Below are 23,404 nucleotides of genomic sequence, written 5' to 3'. Positions count from 1 at the left end.
AATAAAAAAAAAAATACATATATATTGAATTAACTGAATTGAGTTCACTACTCTACATTATTAACTACTCACCATGTAAATAATATCTGTGCTGTAATTCTCAGCTGTTTCTCCAACAATATAGTACTTAATGTTTATGGAAATTGCAGCACCACACCTTAGTGGTTCCTCCAAGTTCTCTATTAATAATTCACTGTACACTGGACTGTAAGGTGTAGCAGGTTGGAGAAGAGAAATACTTGTGTCACTGATCCTAAAGAAAGGTGTGGTCCTGTGATGTTGGTCATTTGGATAGACACTTGCCTAGATGACAGTGGAACAATAATTAGTTTCAGAAGAAAACTGACACTAAAACCACAAAATCGCTGATACAATTTGATAATTATACCATACCAGCAGTGAAATCTGTGTTTCAGGGTCTTTTGGTGCATTAACTGTGAAATTGGCCAAACCATTATCGTCTGTAGTAAGATTACGAAGCAGCTTTGCAGACCACCGGTGACCTTCCAAAAGATACACCTCCTTGTTTGGAACTGGTGCTCCACTGAAACTTGTAACTTTAATCTGTGAAATAGATTTGTTATAAGTTTATCAGGCTGTTCAAAATGGTGTAGTGCAATAATTGAAGTTATGTAATAACATAATTTTGGGAGTAGGACCACGCCAAAACTCCTCCTCTCAGCGCTATATATACCCTGCAATTTCACGTTATTTCCACATCGGACAAACTCGCTTCATTTAGTTCAGGAGACGGATCTCGACTCGACTGGTTCACTACGTCAGCTCGCTCTTCCGCGCTGGGTCATTCCTGCTGATCCCCATATTCGGAGCCGTGTTCGGCCATTAGCAAACCCACCAAGTCTCCTGTTTTAAAACTTGTTATGGGACTGCCCGGTATCTGAAGTTTCATACGGCCGTTGTCACGCTTGCAACCGCTTCTACTGTTCTATGCTCTGCGGTCTTACCCGCTCCGGATCAGTGCTCTGCTCTCCTGCTTCTCCTCCCACTGCAAGTGGCCTCTTGAATGACCCCCCACCTTAGACCCTGGTGCATGGCTTTGAGCCTCCCCTTACCTTCATCTCCAGCTACGATGCTACAGGACTGCCTCGTGTTTGGGGAATGCGAATCTACCGTCGGTATGGCTGTTGCTCCACAGCTACGAGCTCTACAGTGCCTTGAGACTCCTATTTCCTCCTCACCGGCAGAACAGCCTCTGCATTCCAGTAACATCAGAAAAAGAGAGAAACACGTCTGCCGGGGTACAGAGCCCCTGCGTAGCAAAGCCCGCACCCCTCTATAGGTGCTGCGGCGGGCCTCTCCTGTCCAGCACTCTGAGCACTCGACGCGGTCTCCTCACTGCATGGCTTCTTTATTGCTGATTCATTTACATTTCACCCACTTTTCTTCATCCCACCCTCCCTTTCTTCATCCCACCCTCTACCCCACTGCAGCTGCTACTCTATGCATCATACTTTCCAGCTTGCACCCACTCTACAGGTTGCTGTTGCTGGCCTGCCTCCTAGTGATGGGAATTTCGGCTCTTTTGGCTCGGCTCTTCATAAAGAGACGGCTGTTTTGGCTCCTAAATGGCTCTTTGTTTTACAACTTATTTCCACTGCTAGAACACAATATTACCTACATTTTACATGACTATATAGACAAAATATTATTGTTCAATATTAAAAATAATAAATAGTGTTGCAATGGCCAATTGTTTTTATGGCTGTCTTGTAATAACTCACTGATTGCACTCACACATTCAATTGTATAAATAACTGGATTTTTATTTAAACACCTTAATAAAAAATCACATGTAAATTCTGAAATATAGCCAATGAAACCCAAAAGGTAGGTATTACAAAATAGCTTATTAAATTAAATAATCATCCATTTCTGGGTAATAAAATAAACAAATACTGTGCAAAGTGCAAAACAGCAGCATTCAACGATAGTGATTAAAACAACCACAACTGTCAACAAACATTTAACTGATTTAACGTTTTCTTCAACTATTTTTTGGAAGGCAGTAGGGCTGCAACTAATGATTATTTTGATAATCAATTAATCTGTTGATTATTTTTTCGATTAATCGATTATTAATTGGATAAAAAGGAAAACAAGCCAAATTTGGTTTCCTGTCTGTTACTAGCATATCCAGGATACCATCAGTGAGAACAGCTGCTTGCTGTGGTGTGCAGATCTTCAAAACATAGTCAGCAATGCTGGGCTGTTTTTATCTGAGGTGAAAGAGAAAGTGTAGATATGAACATACACCTTTTTTAAGTTAATAACTACTGATTTAAAATGCAGACAACAATGCAGGCAAACTGAAATTACATGAATGGATATTGGGTGATGCTGCCATGTGCTGAGAATAAAAGGGAAATTCAACTAACACATGATCAGATATCGTTAAGATATTTAAGATTTTAGAGAACTAATGTTGTAATTGTATAAGGAACACACAACCTACCATTATTAAAAATTAGTGTTTACATGAAGAATTAACCCAACCGTTACATTAATTTTATATTTATCAATATTTATCACAGGGTATGTAATGTAATATACATTTGGCTGTGATATTCAAACACTAACACGCAATGCCAGTCAGAAAAGACCTTGAACATTGAGTGTGACATTGAGTGAGAGAAAAAATAGAACTTGTCACTAACGTTAGCTTGACTAAAACTACGGCTTGTTTTGGAACTGCTGGTCGAGCATTGACACATTTAAGGTGGAAGAGAAAACTCGGGAGGGATGCTAAGGCTTGTTCGCTAAACGCGAGTGTAATATCAATGTACTAAGAAAAACAAATGCTGTTTAACTACTCTATAAGGCTCTAGAAACATTGAGTGAGAGAAAAAGTAGAATTAACTTACTATACTTAATCTCTTTCACACATAGCTCCAACAGGCTTCATTTTCAGGTGCTCATGCAGTGATGTTGTGCTGCCGTGCCATGCAGGATCAGCTGTGCACATTTTGCACCTAACGCTGTTCCTTGAAGGCGTTAATGTAAAGTGTTCCCATACTTTTGATGACTTGGGTCGTACATTTTTCTCTCTGCTTGTGCTATCATTATCCTCTGCTGTGACCGCCTCCGCCATTTTTTAAACCCTTCTTCCAGAGTTCGTCACGTGTAGCAACTGTACCTATGTGTATAATAACTTAGACCCAACTAATCGATTATTAAATTAGTTGCAAACTATTTTAACACTCGATTTTAATCGATTTAATCAATTAGTTGTTGCAGCCCTAGAAGGCAGATTGGCATTCAGGAAAACCAAGTGTCTCAGCTTTGCTTGTTGTTCTCTGATTGTTTGAATGACAAGCCTTAGAAAAAAATGGCTCGGTCTTAAACGTGAACCGGCTCTCATCGTTCACTTACAAGAGCCGGCTCTTTGAACCGGTTCGTTCGCGACCGACACATCACTACTGCCTCCTGCCCGGCCCTCTGGGCACTCTATACAGTCTCCTTGCTGCACAACTTCCTCATTCTAGATTCGCTCTCATCCTGTCATCTCATTCTGCCAGCCTCTACATCAGTAGCTTGTGTACTTCGTGGATGCTCATCCCAACCTCCTCAATATGTGGCCGGGCCATACCCTGCCTCTAACTTTACAATTCTCACTTTTCTATTCAGGTGCTGCTCGTACCAGACCCTCCTCTGTGCTGCCTTGCTGCTCACACTCTACAGCTTCTAGCTCCTGCTCTGTTATCAGGTGCTTTGGTTGACCTTCATCCCCCATGTTTTGCTGCTGCACTACTCCTGGTCTCTGATTTTCCAGCGCATTATCTTCTCGGGTGCTGTTACGGGCCTTGTCCTAATCCTCTCTCCTTTTCAGCTGTCCCACACCCCGCCTTTTCCTTTACAGCACACCCTCTATCCTACTGTGGACCTTCATCCTAGTCCCCTTTCCCTTGTGGTTTTGCTGCATCATGCCTCTTCCTTTACAGCCCTCCTCTCTCATGCCACGGACCTTTGTCCCAAACCCATAGCTTTGCGGCCGCACCGCCCGCCTCCAACTTCACAGCTAGCATTCTTTCCTCAAAAACTGCTGTGGACGCTCATCCCTATGCCTTCCCCTAACAAACAAACAGCGCCCTGCGTCCACTGTATGGCTTGCACACTCTCCTGCTGGATCTTACTTTCTGCCTCTAAGCTTGCAGCTAAGCTTCTAGCGACTGCACCTCCCCCTGCCTTTAATGGTGCTGTTCCTCCAGCAGCTGCGGGCTTTCAACCTGACCTCTCCTCTTCTCAATCATGCTGCTCCGAGCCCCTAAGTTCCAGCTTATGCTCTCTTCTCAGGTGTTGCCTTGGACCAGCCCCTCTACCCAGCACTCAGGCACTTGACGCCACCACAAATTCAATTAACTGTCTCACATGCAGTCTTGTCGCTCTTGGTTTCTAGCTTTCCAGATCGTGCCACCGAGGACCTTCATCTTTTATCTCTGCTAGCAACTGCACCTCACCCTGCCTCCTATGGTACCGTTCGTATTGATTCCTCCAGGCGCTATGGGCCTTCAACCTGTCCTCTTATATTCACAACCATGCTGCTCCTAGCCATAAGTTCCAGCTTATGCTCTCTTCTCAGGTGTTACCTTGGACCAGCACTCAGGCACTTGATGCCACCTCAAATTCATTTCATGCTTACATGCTGCCTCTTCTCTGGCACCTGTATTTCATCACCATCTAGGCATTTTCGCTATCTTTGAGTCAACTTTCTACCTTGCCCCCTTGCTTGAGCTCCTCTGCACCTTTGGATTTTCTCTCTTTCAGAGTTCTCTCCCGTGTGTTTAACTGCCTTCTCTCTATCTCTCCATTCCTGCAGTGCTGACCCTTTTTGGGTTTCTTATTCGGCCTCATCTGTTATCCCTCTAGATCACCCTTCCGTTCTCAATTTCCTCTATGCCAGGGCACACCTGCCAACGAAGGACATCTCGGTTTATTAATGCTGCCCTCTGTAGTACTTGACTTCAAGGCTGTTAATAATCCACTTTCCACCTATACCCAACCACCATCAATTACACTAAGGTAGAAATTGAACTTAGCAACACTCTGTCCAATACATCCAGCCTGATGCACTATCATGGTGGCCCCAGATTAATGTCACTATTATTTTTACACTGTAGCTTAATGACATTTAGCTGGTGATACTTTAAAATTCTATTAGTAGTTGATGCATTTGATTTCTGCCGACACGATGATCTTGGCCATCTTAAGACCAACTCTGACTCTATCGCATTTCTCAATCATTACCCCTTTGACCCCCTTGAATACTTAAATGACCAATCATGCTAGAATTTCTGTCATCATAATCAATAAAGGACATTCAATTTACTAAACCTAATGCTATTTCTCTATCGTCTCACATGACATTCAGTCATGCACCAGTTTATTAAAAGTAGTACATTCATAGACTCACTAACCCCTTTCATTTACCTACGCACACTGTAAGACACCATTCAAACCCTTGACCAGAGTACCTGAACCTGTCCATTCTGTAGCACCTAATGACCAGCATTCCTGTAAATTTTTGGGGGTCCGGCTTCATACTCATTCATAAGCCGCCCTGAACTCCTCCCCAAACACTTCTGAGTTCACCTCCCCATTTCAGCCTCTACGGGCGTGGTCTGTACTAGCAAAATGAAAAGTAGAAAAAAAAGATTTACCTTTCCTTCTATAACTGTGTCCCTTTCAAAAGTTTTTGGAACATCAACAAACTCTGCTCTACCAATTTCATCGGAGATCTCTGTAGTTGCAGATGTTTTCATGGAAATGTCTAGGAAAATAATTAGCACATATGACAATAGCATTAACAATAGCATAAACAAAAGGCAGGGTTTCTTGGATTTGCAAGATATGTGGAACATAGCAGCATGATTTGGCATCAGAATCAGACAGCAAAGAAAGAGGGTAGGGATCCACATGGCGTTTTTTTAGATTTAGCTATGCTTTGGCTCATATTTTGAGGATATTCGGTTTTGAATTAGTACAGGGGAATTACATCATGGCAGATTTTAGAAATGGGTATAATGGCTGGATTCATTCATTCATTCATTATCTGTAACCGCTTATCCAATTCAGGGTCGCCTACCTGGAATCTACCTGGAATGCAAGGCGGGAATACACCCTGGAGGGGGCGCCAGTCCTTCACAGGGCAACACAGACACACACTCACACCTACGGACACTTTTGAGTCGCCAATCCACCTACCAACGTGTGTTTTTGGACTGTGGGAGGAAACCAGAGCACCCGGAGGAAACTCACGTGGACACGGGGAGAACACACCAACTCCTCACAGTCACCCGGAGAGGCCCCTGAAGCTGTGTGACTGAGACACTACCTGCTGAGCCACCGTGCCATAATGGCTGGATGTATAATGATAATGGAGGCAATAATTAGGCCCTCTAAGAGGGTGAGAAGTTTTTTCATGGTTTTCGGCTCCCCCCAATTAGGGCTTACATGGACAACATGACAACACTGACAACTAATGTGCCTTGCACAGGGCGGTTGGGTAGGTTGGCTAGGATGAGAGATAAACCTAGCAAGTCTGGAAGTCTGATGATTGTCACAGCAGAAAATTTTGTGATGGAAGAAGAAATGATCCCTACGGTAGTGGAGAGACCAGTGAAGAGTTTAGGTAGATGTTATAGTGCAGCACTAAATTATAACGAGCAAGTGGTGGGACTAAAGGCTGAATTGGTGAAGGCTATTAATATCATTGATAGTTCATGTTTCCTAGGGAAGCTGAAATTGTGATGATTGACTCACTGCCTCATATTAGATGGCCATTGACAGTTTACGATGTTCACAGAAGTAGAGAGAATGGAAAGGGTTGTTTATGTAGTGTGGCATGGTATATGAAAGAGGTACTGGAACTCAAGTTTAGTTGAGGAATTTAAACGTGAAAAAGTGAGTCGCAAGTTGAGTTTGCATAGGTAAAAGCAGAAGCACCAGTGACAAAAACAGAAAGAAAGGGTAAATCGCGGTGCCCGTAGCCAGAAGCTCATTTGAGCTAAAGGATGTGTTTGGCCAAGTACAATGTGGAAGAGCAGGTCTTGGGTCAAGTGATTCATGGAAAGCCTTTGGTAAATGCACATCACTCAGCTTTTGAATATCTTGCAGTTAATGCACTCCTCACCTACTGCCCTCCCATATCTACTTCATCCTTTTTCTCTGAATCTGAGCTACTCACTCTTGCTAACTCTTCTTCTTCTTGACTGTTGTAACTAGGTGACTTCAGTATACATTTTAACACTCCTGACACCAAGTTTATGACTGACTTTTTAGCACTCCTTAACTGCTTTTTCCTCACTCAACATGTAGACTTTTCTACTCACGACAAAGGTCACACACTTGACCTAGTCTGTTGTACTTCTGCCCTGGTTCATAACCTTCATCCTCTCCTGTTTACACTCTCTGACCATAATCTCCTTCTATTCTCTGTCCCTGTGAATGTAACTCACCAGTCAGCTAAAAGACTTATCTCTGTCTGCAATACTAAATCTGTTGATCCCTGTTCCCTTGCTCAGTCTATCAATATGAGCTTTCTTATTTTATGCTTCATCCTCTCCTGAGGTACATGCCACAATGTACTTTCACTTTGCTCTTTCTGCATCCCTGAATGCATTCGCCCCTGTGAAAACAAAATGGTCCAATTCACCACTGCTTCCTGGTTCACCACTGAGCTGCACACTATGAAACAGATGGCAGCTTGAAAGGCTGTACAAAAAAATAATTAATGGTGCATGCCGATACTTATATGCAACATGTGCACAATTACAGATTCCTTACATACCTCCAAGTCTATGTATCTCTCAGGCCTTTTTAATAGGCCTAATACTAAGCCCCGTAATCTCTTCTCAACGATCTCTTAACAAAATCTCTCAACGATCTCTTAAGCAAAATGGCACCCTCCTCTGAACTCTAACTCCTTCTTATACTTTGAAGATAACATTTCCAATATTAATTACTTTCTTACAATCATGTCATCTAAATCCACCTTTCCACCCTTACTGACTCCACAGCCCTCAGTCTGTTCTATATCCACACCACGTTTTTTCAGATTTCATTCCTGTTACTCCTTCACTCATCAGTAGTATCATTACCTATTCAAAAAGTACCACCTGTTCTCTCAGTCCCCTCCCTACCCCACTAATGAAAGCTTGCATGTCTGCTTTGGCCCCCCATCTGACCTCTATAATTAACCAGTAACTGTTTTCTGGCCATCTCACCTCAGTTTATAAATTAGCTTCGGTTATACTTATCCTTAAAAGCCTGGCCTTGACCCAGCAAATCTACATAATTACTGTCCAATTTCAAGTCAAATCCATTCTTTTCTCAAGTCCTTGAGTGTGTTGTAGCCATCCAGCTGACAACATCCCTAGAATCCAATAACGTACTCGACTCTTTCAGTCAGGTTTTTCTATAGTGTTGATTTAACACTGGTGAATTTGCTGTGCACAATTCACTGATGCTTAATAGTAATAAAACTGATGTCATCCTCATTGGCTCAAAATCCTAAACCTGGCTCCCTCACACTCAATTGATGATGTCATCCTGTCCCCCTCCACTGTGGTCCTAAATCTTGGTGCCACCCTTGATTCTGCTATCACATTTCATTCCCATGTTAGTTCCATCATAAAAACCTCATTCTTTCACATTCGCCACTAAGGCTGGAATCCACTTTCCTGGAAAGTGGATTGGTCATCAATGCAACTCTCTTCTCCCACTCTTCACACACTAATAGCAACACCACAGGAGAAATGCTAGTACAGGCTTCCAGTATCCGTAGTTTCAGGTGCTGCACATCTTGATAGTATGGTATGGTATATGGGGTACAAAGATAGTGGGGCCATTATTCATCAATGGAAACCTCAAGGCCACTGGATATGCAAAATTGCTAAATGATGATGTGTTTTTTTCTTTATTAACTGAAGCTGACATGTTCTCTGAGTTTTTCCAGCAAGATGGTGCATCACCACATTATGGGCGTCAGGTCCAAGCATTCCTAGATGAACAGTTTCCTGGAAAGTGGATTGGTCATCACGGGCCAGTTGAATGGCCCCCAAGGTCTCCCAATCTAACCCCCTTAGACTTTTATCTTTGGGGTCATCTGAATTGTCCATGCTGTGAAGATACGAGATGTGCAGCACCTGAAACTATGGATACTGGAAGCCTGTGCTAGCATTTCTCCTGCGGTGTTGCCATCAATGTGTGAAGAGTGGGAGGGTTGCACTGACAATCCAACACAATGGGCAGCACTTTGAGCACATTTTATACGTGGTCAGAAACTTGTAAATAACTCATGAAAAAATAAAGTTACCAATCACACAATTCTTTTTCGTGTGAAATTCCCAATAAGTTTGATGTGTCACATGATCCTCTTCCCAGATCCAAAATGGCCGACTTAAAAATGGCCGCCATGGTCACCAGCCGTCTTGAAAAGTTTCCCCCTCCCATATACTAATGTGCCACAAATAGGAGGTTAATATCACCAACCATTCCCATTTTATTAATGTGTATCCATATAAATGGCCCACCATGTAGTTTGAAGAGGGGTTGGTCTGGGAAGACAGACTTAACTTCTGAACGTTTCTGGAGGTGTCGTAGGCTTAATTCAGCATAACACTGATTAGTGTTAGAGAATGCACTTGTGACAGGAGGCAAATTGTATATTATAATCTTATACAAGATAAGATGTAAATGCAAATCCATTCGAGCTTCACATAGTGCCCACCCCACTGTCTTGCTATCTGCAGCCACAAAAAATCCTGTTATCACCCATTGCTCCTGCCCGTAACCACTAATGTTGCTGTGTCCTTTTGTGATCCATTCAGCAACCAGCTACATCTATCAACATTTAGGTGTACTAGTATCCTACATCTACCCACTGAGGTTGCTGTGGCCATTTATGTTCTGATCAGCAACTAGCTACTCCTAACAACTAAGGTTACTCACAGAGCCCAGCCAATGAGTACTAGAAACACCCACTGCATTACTAGCTCTTCACAGGGGGCATCAGATAAACATCTCTCCTCATCTGTGTTAGAGACTCACCTGTCCCTTCCTCTGTCACTGTAGCTGTAGTGTCAAGAAAATTGTTAACATTTTGTCCCATATCAAAATTCATGAAATGAGAAAAGTTGAATATAGCAGTGGCGCACCCATTTTCCTTCATCTACAGGAAAAATAATAAAAGAAAATATTTGGTAAGAACAATTTAATTAGAGTGTAAAAAAATGGTTGTACTCTAATATGAGTTATATACACACCTCTACAGCATCAAACAGGCATGGTGAAATCATGGTAGTGCACGGATCATAACTATTAAATTCCCGGCACACTTCCACCAGCGCTTTACCAGTAACTGGCTGTCCATAACTGTACCTTTAAATATACACAGCTGCATGAATGGATAAATAAACATTTCTTAAACTAAATGATGATAAAACAGAAATTTGTCTTGTTGGGGCTAATGCAAATAGGTATTAAAAAAGACTAAAATAGGAAATTAATCTACTCAAGTTAAACTGGTACATTGTCAGAAAAAAACATCACAGTGGTGGTACCCTCAAAGGAACATAATTGTACCTTATTCTATTATAATTTTAGATTTTATAAATGTTGATATCATATGCCCTATTTCATCTTGAGGACAGTTTTTTTTTTGTTACATTTTTCTATAATGAAAGATCACAAACATTCACCTCTCTTTCTGGAGTAGAGAAGGTAATGTTTAGGGAACAAAACTGGACTTTAAAACCAAAGTTGTACTATTAAAGATACATTTACATTGTATCTTTAATGATAATAATGTACTTATAGAGTACCTTTTTCTGGGTGTAGTTTGTGAAACTAAATTTACATATAAAGCACACATGGGAAATTTTATATGATCAACCTTTTTACATTTAAGGAACATTGCTTGTCTCAGACCATATATTAGACTGTAGGACACCAAGAAATTGCCACAAACATTTTTCTTACAACTTGATTATTGTAAATCACTATTTACAGAGTTGCTCAAAAATGTGACACACTGCAAATTTACCAGAACGTTGCTGTCAGACTTATGATCAATATGTCACATGTCCGAGCATGTCACACCAATTCTGGCTTCATTAAACTGGCTTCTGTTTTTTTAGGTTATATTTTCATGTGTTTCACTGGTTTTTCAGCATTAAACGGATTAGCACCAGCATACATTATGGACTGCTTGGCTCTGATTTTCCAAGAACATTGCAGTGCATGAACTGAGCAGTAAATGCCAAACTGGATGCTCAGGTTTCTTTACACAATTTATAAAATGAAAGTGTAATCAAAAGTGTCCAAAGGTGTGAGTGTGTGATTGACTGAGCGATTCTGTGATATCATGTAATGGACTGGTGTCCCACCTCAACACTGAACTAAATGAAGAGGTGAATGGATGAAGTTTTGTTAAATTTCTACCCAATTATTTCTCAACTGTAGCCTCACAAATCTACTTTGTTATTCTATTTCTTTACAATCATTAGTTCTATAGATATGTTCAGTGATGCTGGGGCAATATCATTATAATTCCTTTGTAAATTTTACAGCCACACAATTACACAGCTGCATATATGACAAACCATCACACTCCACACCTGAGCCAAAAAACATTACTGCCATCTACAGGCATATCTTCAAATACTGAATTTAATTCAATTTAAAGTTTTATTTAAAGTGGCATTTTAAGAAGTATAGTCCCAAAAATCTCTCAGATTAAAAGGGCGAAAAAAAAAAAACACTTTCCTGTGGACATAGCAAAGGTTTTTGGTTTCCGTTGTGTGTAGAGTATTCTATTCTGGCAGGATTTTAAGATTTTAAAGCCTTTTGCAACACAACATCTGCTGACACAGCACTGGTTACGTCACTATATTAAATGATTCTACTTTTAGTGCATCCAGAACAAGCACTAGAACAGAACAAGTTTTAATTATTAACTCTTTAGCCCTTCATTTTTTATATGTATAAAACATGTAGGAAAGAGATCACGAGTGCATGTCATGTGTTTTTAACAGAATATAATAACCGTTTAATTTATTAATGTATTCATAAATTATTCTTGCTTTGGATTGGGGGTGAATATAGTGAGCATCTTTTGCTAACTGTTATTAAAATAAATGTACCCTTTATTACTTGAATTCACTTCCCTATTCCTATGTTCAGACCAATATCTCAAAGCGAATCAGATCTTTAAAACCCAGAAGACATTTGAAACATCCCTAATATTAAAGTTTTAGAGGTAAAATTGATTATATACTGATTAACTGTCATTGTGTAATGGATTTCACTTTAAATTATTTAAATTACATTACACTTAATAAATAAGAGAAGAACAATATTATTATTATATATTCATACATCACACATTATTAATCTCCTTTGTTGCTGTGATTGAGCAACCTGCAAAAACTTACTGCATGACTTGTGAATATGAGCATGGAAGTGCAAAAATGGCTATGCATTTCACAAGCAATTGAAAACATTGAGAAAACATCTTGTGCTGAAAAAGAGAGCCATGGTACAACTTAAAACTAGTCTGTTGCTCTGGGTTTTTAAACAGTAATTTTCATTTTTATTTTAAAATCAATTAGAATTGGCTGCATACTGTCTGAAGGGATCTTGACGCTTTTAAATGTTTTTTTTCCTTTCTAAATTACTGAAAGTGGTTGACTTTTCCTAATGTTTATGGGTTTCAGGGAGTAATTTTATTAAATTTCATGAACAATGAGAAATCCAATAGCTTTGTCCATTTAAAAAAAATCACAGTTGTATTGGTTATTTTAAACCCATTAAAAATATTTTTTAGATATTCTGTATTATTCAGTATCATGTCATCACACCATAAACGTGTCTGACGCATGTAACACAATTTGCTGAAAATAAATAATCAATTTGAAGATTCTGATTAAGATTTGGGTTTTACCCCTGAACCCATCACTCACTTTCCACAAACCTCTATCTTCAGCTTCTGTTCTCCCACACTCTGTTGTTGTGGTGCTTTCAGAGTAACCTCAAACCTGGGCAAAACTAAAGGCAAGTTTCCTTTGATTGCAATCAATTACACCATTTATTATTAACAGAAAAAAAACAGTATGTGATATCACTTACCATACTTCTTCACTTTAAATGTCTGCATTATTTCTTCATCACCAGTGACAGCCATCAATTTATACAGGCCCTCGACTGCCTCAGGATTGAGTTTGTGAGAAAGCTGCAGTATCAGACCTGTCGAGGACACATTTGTCCACTGACCAATCCTGTTACCTTTAGAGTCCTGTTTGGTTCCAAGAAAGACACTTATAATTTTGTAGTGACAGCAATAAGGAAGAATTGAATTGTCAATACTGATGTTAAAAGCTAAAGAGCATGTCTACAATTGTGAGGAAATGCTGTTCTCTGGTTTGTTTACATTCAGAGGTGCCGTGCCTTGTAAGATGGAAAGGTATGTTTAAGGGAAAAAAAATTGTTGAATTACCACAGAACTCAATTCTTAATCGAGTTGTTTAATTTTAAAGCACTTTCTGTGTTTTTACTTTAATGCAGTTAGTGCTCTTCTGAATTTAGAGTCAGTTCTGTTTACAGCAACAGTAAGTAAATATTACCCACCTATTGAGCATGAATAGAGCAAATTCCTCTTGGTTCATGCTTTTCAAGGTTTAGAGGTCTATTCATTGTCTAAAAACCTCCAGATGCTGTTTCTTTGCAATAAGCAGAGAGAGAAACCCTAGCATAATGGACCCTTTGTTTTTCTACCCATTTACACATACTGGGACTTCGTAAACATATTAGACAGGTTTCGAGCACGCAAATAGACAGGAGAGCTAGCAAATGGTGAAGAAACAGAATTGAATAAAAAGCGTTTTTTGATTAAAATCACGAATGTCACCTTTAACATAAATAAATAAGTTTAATAAAACGTGTTTTTGTGTGTGATTTCATCTTACCTCAAGGGCTACTAGGCTGTACTGCAGAAAAGAGTGAGATATAACAACACATTTTACTCATTTTCATTAAGAAACTATAAATACAAGTCAGAAATCACTCAACATATTAGTTTCTGCAGTGCTGAGCCCAGAGTAGCAAAGACAGAGTCTACAGTCTATATTGAAGGTCAGTGAAACATTGGATTTTTAACAGATTTAACACAAAGATTTTTATAAATTGTCACAAAAAACGTCCCTTACCTTTTGTTGAAGTGGGACAAAATCAGTATCCATGGTGACAATTCTAATATTCACTGTGAATATAAAAATATCTGACATTAACGTCAACACCAAACAAAACTTAATGAATATTAAGATATTATTGGAGAATTCTAATATATTGAGAATCTAAACTCTGTCCCAGGGTAAATCCTGTACTGGAAGACCAGATTTCTGATTCCTGCTCCTGCTTTATCTACACATACTCAAACCAATGATATTAAATACACTTAAAATAGAAACCATTGATCATTTGTTTACACTAAAAAATATTTTAGATTTAAAAAAATAATTGAAATCCAAGTCACATACTATTAATATTATCTTCCGATATCAAGTCTTAATCTGATGCCTATATTTTCCCAGACCATACGTCTCACAGTACACACTTTAAGTGCATAAGTTATTCGAAGCAATCCAATGTATATGTTTAACAAATGAGTAGCTCTGCAGTACTATAAGAAAAAAAACTTATGCATCTAAGTTTTTGCTTACATTCTTTTATTTAAAAAAAACTAACAAAGGATGTCTTTATAAACAGCTCATATATATTCAACTTAATAAATCACTGCAGTAATGTCCGGATTTGTCACTGCCCTCCTATGATTTCAGTTTTTTTCCTGTTTTTCCTTCACACATTGTTCTGTGTTCATTCTACTTCCACGCCCCTTTGGGTCATGTGTTCTGTTCACAGGTCTTTCTGTGTACTCAGTCTTTGTGTATTTGTATGGTTTCTCATATTATTTTTTATTGCTGTTGGTCATTTTTCTGTGCTGATTTTTTACTTGTTTCTACTGTTTTCTCTTTTGTTTTTGTAGTTTACTCTTAGTCTCTTGTCATGTGTGTGATACTTGTCAGGTTGTAGTTTTCATGGTTATGGTTTGTTTCTAGTCTTTTATGTTCCTCCTAGTTCCTGTTTACTTGCCATCCTGTGTCACAGTGCATAGAGTTTGTCTGCTGGTTTATTTGTAGTAAATATGGTGTCATGTGTCTGTCTTTCTTGTTCTAGGTTTTTCTTATACGGTTTATATGTATTTCTTAGATTCCTGTGCTCTTTAGATCTTTAATTAGTTCTCTCTGTGTTCATTCCCTGGATCTCAGTTTGTTTGATCAGATTATGTTCCTTTCCATCTAGGTTATTTTGTTTGTCTTGATCACCACATGCACATTCCATACTGGTCACTGCCTTACACAGTACTGTTTTATCATTGTAACAAATGGTGAGGAAACATCTTCCACATTATAATTATTATATTTTTAAAAGTTAAATAAGAACTGCTGATCATTGTTTATTTACAGAATTTAGTAACTGCCTGAATAAGTTGTGAATCAACAGTAGGTCACTGGTGCTTCTCTGTGTAGAGTGAAACTAAATAACAGCTTAAAAATGAGATTTGGCAGATAGCAGAGATTAGGTTGAAAAGTGCTGCAAGATTCAGATAAACATTTAACTGGAAGTGGTGAGACAGTGTAGTGATTACTTACCAGTCTGACCAGGATTGTAGATTGGTTTATCAGTCTGAATGAATGTCAGGGGGTTGTAGGATTCAAACTTAACTTTTCTTTCCTCAGTCATCATAAAATTTTCCCCTTTGACTTCTACTTTGATCTCCTGCACTGACTGACCTTCAACATGTGGAGCCTGAAGAGAGCACATTCATATTCAAACACTAATAATATCTAAAAATATTCATAGTGCTTCCAGAAATGTGTCTTCCGCATTTAACCCATGTCCGCATTTAACCGTCTCAGTGAACAAACACACACACTAGTGCACAAGGGGCTGTGAATACACACCCATAGCAACAGGTAGCCATCCCTGGCACCCAGGGAGCAGTTATGGTTTCAGTGCCTTGCTCAAGGGCACCTCAGCCATGGTTTCAGGGAGGAGGACAGTGCTGTTCCTTCACTCCCACTGCCCCCAATTTTCCTGCCAGTCATGGGAATCGAACCAATGACCTTTCAACCCTCTTTCTAAGCCCTCTTCTCTAACCATTAGGCCATAACTGCCCTAATGAAGCTCACCTTAAAATGAGAGCAGCGGTGAAATTCCTTCTCCACTCTTTCCTCTAGAAGTGTTCTGTTCTGGTGGTTGTGAACCAGATAAATGGTCATTTGCAGAGTTTCATTAGGCTTCAGGAGACTCACACACAATTTAGCATCAGAGCCAGACTCTATCACTGCAGGGAATGTCACCATGAAATACCTAATGACAAAAATAACATTTCAAGAAAATATACAAAGCACAATAAGAATAAAATCAAGCATTCATGGAACTGTGACTTATGTAATAGGATTCACTGTACAAAGATCAGGTCAAATCTGAAGGATTGACTGAACTCTGCAATCAATACAAAACAGTAGACTGATTGGCTGAAGATATACAGAGCTGCATACCTATGGGATCATGCTTGTGCAATTTCAGAATATAAACTTTATTCAGTTTTTGATATCTTGGGAGTCTTCTAACTAACTGACAAAACATCATTCCAGATCAAATGACCTGGAAACAGGATGTTGCAACACAGTCACATATCCCAACTCCAGTCACAAAAATGTTAACTACACATCTATGAAAGAAAGCTGGAGATATGTTGTGTGTACAATAGCCTGTGTACAATGTCCTATAGAATGAAATTCAGCCGTGAAAATATTAATTCGGCTATAAATATGCGCTAAACCAACTAAAAAAAACAACTAAACCAACCATAGTAGTGTGATGCAAAATGATGCATTTTAAACAGTTTTATCATCTGTAATTTCATTGTAAAGGTGGTGACGGCAAGCTGGTGTTGCAATGTCTACAGTGCAAATATCTATATACTGTCCAAACTTACCAGTGATTGTACACATTTCTTCAGAACATCATTTAATATACATAAAATCAACAGTGTCAAATTTGAGAAAAAAACTGTATTTGCCTCCTGTTTTGTTTAAAAACATCGCACTTGATTATCCTCAAATCAAATCCTTTAATATAACTGCACATCCTATACAGAACAATCAATTCTGCTCACACACAATTACTGAAAACTTGCTTTATATTATATTTATTTATATTATTTCTAAATAAATAGAAATTATCCACTAAATTATGCACTAAAATATCAAATAAAGAAATTAGTCCCATATTTATTATATTTTAAGTCAGGAAAACCAGTTAACTGACCTGGGTGTTCATATTTTGCATAAGGCTGTAAAATTTTGTAAAATCTGAAGAAATGCACTTATAATATATACTGGACCTGAACAACCAAAAAATATAGTATATATCTCATGCGAAAGTGCATGTTATTTCAAACATATTCACAAGACTGACAAAATATTCCAAGAAAAACTACATATATTGGGATTACTCACGGTCCTGAATCTTGTCCGTACACAGAGAGAAAGAGGAAGCTGGCTAGAAGTAGCCCTTCCCACACAGAAACCCCACTGACCACCATGATGAAATCTGGTACCCAACACCAGCAAATGAAGTTCCGCTGCCTTTTTAAAAGGACGTCAAGCCCACAGGAGGATCTCTGTAAACATTTTGACTCATCAATTTTTTACTACTTTGATCAACACCTATTGGCAGCATGAAATACTAATAGGTCATTATGGTTTTATGTCTGATTGTAGTGCATGTCCTTGCTAGGTTTAGTTTCGCTGTGTTCTGTTCTGTTTAGCTGTCTTGTTTAATGTTCAACTTATTGTTTAGTGTCTTGCCCCTTTAGATCTGTTCTTGTTTAGTGTTTAACCCCAGTTTTTAGTGTTTGGCCTCTGTGTTTAGCCCTTGTGTTTAGCGTTCTAGCCTTTGTGCTTAGCCTCTTTTCTAGTTCCCTAGCCTCTCTGTCTAGTTCCCTTGTTGTGTTAATTAAAAGTCTCCTGTGATTACCTCCTTCCTGTTCCTCTCTCCTTGACCTCCCCTACACCCACCCACATGATAAGTATGGTATCTATACTAAACAGACATGATGGAACACTGGGCTGAATGAACAGCACATAGTTTAAGGAAGAATAGACAAGAAACAATTTTTTTCAGGACAGGATATTCAAATTCAATAATATTTTGTCTGTATTTGATCATGTTCACAGGTGTTAGTACATAATTTATGAGCAAAAAAGTTATTTCAACTCATGTATTCAAATGATCATTTTTCAAACAGTGTTATCATAATGGTGTGTCCTTGCACTTCCCAGACAATTACTTCACTTTGTTTGAGAACTTTGTTGCAACTGAATATCAATTTTGAGTAAGCTACAGCATTATAATATACACCTGATATATTTGCTTTTTTTTTTTATTTAATTTTTTGTAAAATTATTCACTTTGTGTTTTCATTCTAAATTTCACTGGTTTAAAAATCTCCTTCAGGAACAAGATATACTGCAGGGGTTAAACTGAACACACTATCGTCTAAACATCTGCTAAAAGGACATGATCTTTTGAAATACAGGATTAACCCCATGACTATGCTAACTGAGTGGGCTGAATGTGGGCAAGTCACTATTTACAGGAAATCTCCCTTTTAGACTGTTTACTTACAAACAAATGCCACACTCTTTTGCTTCGAGCAAGCAGAAATAACCTGCTTGCTCATTAGTGAGAAAGTATATTGTAAACCTGCATAATAAAATAAAATGTGTATCATTTTAACTGGGCTTTAGTTAACTGTGTTTTCCAAATAATATATTTCAGTTTATTCTCCTCCTATTTCCTTGTGAATCTACCTTCTTTCACTCTGTATGCAAGTGAGGTCTCATTTTTACAACAACTGTTCAGTACTTTTGTCAAAATAAAATGTGACTCAAATATTATTTAAAACAGTAAAAACAAAATACCATAAAGACAAGTATATAAATATATTGTTAATTTTCTTGAACATTTAACTGACATATGTACAAAAATTTCAGATGTTTCCACTGAGCAACTTACATTAATTTTATAAATATAAACTATTTAAAAACAAACAAACCCCAAAACATGACAGGGCAACATAAGAAATAACAATTTATAGAACATTCATATTACACAATTTGGAATATTCAACTGTAGGCAGGAGAATAAGGTATAAAAGGAGCATCTAACAATGGCTCAGTCTTTGCTAGCAAATGTGATTGGTGCCAAATTTAGTTCTTAGAATTGTCAAACATTTCTGGAGGAGTCTGAAGAAATCTAGTCAGTATATGGTAAAACCCAACTGTGATAAAAACAGCTACATGAGCTAGTAGTTCAGAAAACGGCTGTCAGCTAACAAAGTCTGCCACTGAATCAAACAATGAAACCTGAACCTCTATTATGCAGGAAAGCCATAAACCAATTCATCAATTCAATGCAGAAACACTCATTTTCTTGAGACACAAGCTCATCTCAGATGGTCCAAAAGAGAGTGTAAATGGTTATGGAGGTCAACACTTAATTGTTAGTTGCATATTTAATAAGGTTGCATTAATGTACAAACGATGTATGTTTCTGTGAAGAAACAGTGTGAATTGTAGAAATGCAGTGTAATGCAACTGCTGAATAGTCTTGTGTTAAGTAAGCATGGGGCCACGCAGTGCATCTTTGAATCTTTACAGTATTGGATATAGAAACGGACCCTCCTGTTTTATGAAACATAATTCTCATGTTATTTTCAACATGGGAGCAAATAAATGAATCCTCTTGTTTTGGAAACACTGGATGTTTATTGACCTAGCTAGTAGGGCTGTTTCATATCGTATCATTCACAATAATATCGTCATAATTTCTAAAACAATAATCAATATTGTGATATTAGTGATATTCAGAATTGTTCACGTAATGACATCATGCAGTTACTGATAAGACGGCATATGTTTTTTTTTTTGCATGAGTCATTTAGCCACAGTAAAATACAGTGGAAAGTGGCTCTGAGGTGGAGGAATTTGCTCCAAAAAAGTGGAGTGGCTTGTGGAGGTGGTTTGGTTATAAAATATCAGATGTACAATAAACCATATGTCATATTAATAAAACATTGATTTTGTTGCAATACTCTGTTTCTGAAATTAATAAAAGTATTTTTTAGTGTTGATTGTCATGTCGGGGGGCGGCACGGTGATAAAGCAGGTGGTGTTGCAGTCACAAATCTCCAGGGACCTAGAGGTTGTAGGTTCAAGTCCCGCTTCAGGTGACTCTCTGTGAGGAGTTTGGTGTGTTCTCCCCGTGTCCGTGTGGGTTTTCTCCAGGTGCCCCGGGTTCATCCCATGGTCCAAAAACACATGTTGGTAGGTGGATTGGAGACTCAAAGTGTCCATAGGTGTGAGTGTGTTTGTCGCCCTGCGAAAGACTGGTGCCCCCTCCAGGGTGTGTTCCCACCTTGCACCCAGTGATTTCAGGTAGGCTCTGGACCCACCGCGACCCTGAATTGGATAAGTATTGTTATCCACAAAATACCCTGAAATATTGTCATATATTATTTTAGAGCCATATCACCCACCCCCTACTGGCTAATACATTCAACAGGAGCACTGAATTATGTAATTCTTCTGACTGAAGAAGGATATAACCATCCTTCTTCAGTCAGAGATGAGCTCCTCAATTAGGGGAAGAAATTTGCATTTCTAATATCATGGCATGTTGGATCATTAAAGTCCAGTGAAATTTCCTGCACTTGTTTTAATATCACCATGTGGTCCCATCAAATACTAAATGTATTTATACATACAAAATACAACTTGGTCAAAAGAAACATTGAATATATCAGTTAATTAAGTTTAAAGACAAGCATATATATATATATATATATATATATATATATATATATGCGCAACTGAATGTTAGTTTTTGTGTGTACACAGTTAAACCACTCCTTGTAAATGACTCTGGTGATCGGCACCACGTGGTTTGTAGTTGAATATTAACTCCATATTGCCACTTGGGTGCGTCCCTCATCAACTGATTCATTCATTAATTTTCTGTAAATGCAACATACTGTCCACCAGGGTTGTTCCATATCTTATCCTTCACAATATTGTCATAATTTTTAAAGCGATAAACAAAATCTATATTGTGATGTTGGTGATATTCAAACTGGTTTATGTAATGATGTCATACAGTTATCCATAATACGGCATAAGTTCTTTACACAAGTCATTTAGCCACAGTGAAGTGGCTCTGACGTGGAGGAATTTGCTCAAAAAAAGTAGAGTGGTTTGTGGAGGTGGTTTGGTTATAAAATATCAGATGTACAATAATAAACCATGGTGTTATGTTAGAAACAAAAGAAGCCTTTAATATTATTAATATGCATTTAATTTAATATATTTCATATTAATATAACATTGATTTTGTTGCAGTAGTCTATTTTTGAAATATTAATAAAAGTATTTATCTGTGTTTCGTTCGTATCGTCAATTATATATTTATCGTCAAAATACCCTAAAATGTTGTGATATTATTTTAGATCCATATTGCCCACCCCTACTGTCCACAATTCATAGCCTGCCCAGAATCACTGAGAGAATGGAGGAATACACCCTGGACAGTGCAACAGTCCATCACATGGCATCACATACTCAATCAATCAGTCACACCTATGGACATCAGCAGCATTTATTTTAGGACCGTGGGAGGAAAACAGAGCATTTGGATGAAACTCACAGACACAGGGAGAAAACATCAAGCTCTTCACAATGACCTGAGGTGGGTTTGAACATATAACCATAGGACCCTGGAGTTGTATAAAAGTGACACTACCTGTTACTCCACCGTGCCATACACATGTTTACAGCTCGACTAACAAAAATGACTGGTTGAAACTAGTGATGTGTCGGTCGCGAACGAACGGTTTAAAGAGCCGGCTCTTATAAGTGAACGATGAGAGCCGGTTCCCGTCTAAGACCGAGCCATTTTTTTCTAAGGCTTGTCATTCAACCAATCAGAGAACAACAAGCAAGCTCCAGCCCTTCAAGCTGAGACACTTGGTTGTCCTGAATACCAATCTGCCTTCCAAAACATAGTTGAAGAAAATGTAAAATCAGTTAAATGTTTGTTGACAGTTGTGGTTGTTTTAATCACTATCGTTGAATGCTGCTATTTTGCACTTTGCACAGTATTTGCTTATTTTATTACCCAGAAATGGATGATTATTTAATTTAATAAGCTATTTTGTAATACCTACCTTTTGGTTTCCATTGGCTATATTTCAGAGTTTACAAGTGATTTTTTATTAAGGTGTTTAAATAAAGATCCAGTTATTTATACAATTGAATGTGTGAGTTCAAAAAATGTGTGAGTTATTACAAGACAGCCATAAAAACAATTGGCCATTGCAACACTATTTATTATTTTTAATATTGAACAATAATATATTGTCCATATAGTCATGTAGGTAATCTTGTTCTGTACCAGCGGAAATAAGTTGTAAAACAAAGAGCCATTTAGGAGCCGAAAGAGCCGGCTCCCAAAAAAGAGCCGAAATTCCCATCACTAGTTGAAACCTGTTCCATGTTGTTGAGACCACATTGTTTAAAAACATACTAATTGTTGGGAATTGTAGGGACTTATCTTTAATGTGTAAACCACAAGCTAAGGTGAAAACATATTTTATGGCTAGAGTTAAATTACAGGTGAGGTTAGGGTAAGTCTCCCAAAATGAATGCAAATCAATGTGTTTTCCCCACAATGCATTGAAGCAAACGTGTGTTTGTGTGTGTGAGTGAGAGAGTATAAGCATTTTTTCATTACACCGCAAACCAAAAGGCCAATATTTAATTAGCTTATTTAAACTTTACAACGATACTATGATCTGTAAAACCGTTACACACCCCACGGCTGCCGCTGCGACGACGCTGAAGTTGGTTCCTTATTCGCAGCTCCCGATTCCTTTGGCTCCTTATTCTTATTCCAAGACTGAAGTTAGCTGCTTATTCGCAGTTCCAGATTCAGTGAGCCACGGTGAAGGAAAGGGACTGTTCGATGTGCACATAATGCTGCGCACATTGCTTTTAACGCTTCATGGACAAATGAATAGCACTAAATACAGAAAGTAACGAACTGTTTACCCTCACAACACCAAAAACATGTACGAAATCTTTTCTTTTTTCCTTTACTCAATCGCTGTTAAGTTTGTTTATTTGATCCTGCAGTTTAAAATACTTATTTTATATATTGTACGGTATATTAAGATTTCAAATTGATTACGTTTTATTTATTTATTTTA

General features: G+C 38.3%; 1 protein-coding gene across 2 annotated transcripts in view; it reads right to left on the bottom strand.

Moving 5' to 3' along the window:
* LOC136690970 (alpha-2-macroglobulin-like) overlaps positions 1 to 23,103 on the bottom strand; it is a 52,744-nt gene extending 29,641 nt beyond the window's left edge. For both annotated transcript variants that reach the window (XM_066663141.1, XM_066663149.1), the window contains exons 1-13: positions 23,010 to 23,103; positions 17,598 to 17,761; positions 16,263 to 16,443; positions 15,723 to 15,879; positions 14,220 to 14,272; positions 13,980 to 14,000; positions 13,144 to 13,309; positions 12,978 to 13,062; positions 10,281 to 10,395; positions 10,066 to 10,186; positions 5,676 to 5,785; positions 394 to 564; positions 73 to 303 (exon numbers count right to left, since the gene is read on the bottom strand). In XM_066663141.1, the coding sequence (XP_066519238.1) occupies positions 73 to 303; positions 394 to 564; positions 5,676 to 5,785; positions 10,066 to 10,186; positions 10,281 to 10,395; positions 12,978 to 13,062; positions 13,144 to 13,309; positions 13,980 to 14,000; positions 14,220 to 14,272; positions 15,723 to 15,879; positions 16,263 to 16,443; positions 17,598 to 17,683 (1,497 nt within the window). In that variant the 5' untranslated portion in view covers positions 17,684 to 17,761; positions 23,010 to 23,103. The remainder of the gene's footprint in view (positions 1 to 72; positions 304 to 393; positions 565 to 5,675; positions 5,786 to 10,065; positions 10,187 to 10,280; positions 10,396 to 12,977; positions 13,063 to 13,143; positions 13,310 to 13,979; positions 14,001 to 14,219; positions 14,273 to 15,722; positions 15,880 to 16,262; positions 16,444 to 17,597; positions 17,762 to 23,009) is intronic.
* Between the last annotated feature and the right edge of the window lie 301 nt (positions 23,104 to 23,404).

This window comes from Hoplias malabaricus, chromosome 1 (genome assembly GCF_029633855.1).
Source record: "Hoplias malabaricus isolate fHopMal1 chromosome 1, fHopMal1.hap1, whole genome shotgun sequence".
NCBI lineage: Eukaryota > Metazoa > Chordata > Actinopteri > Characiformes > Erythrinidae > Hoplias > Hoplias malabaricus.
Note: the sequence above shows the minus strand (reverse complement) of the source record. Positions and strands in the feature narration are given on the sequence as shown.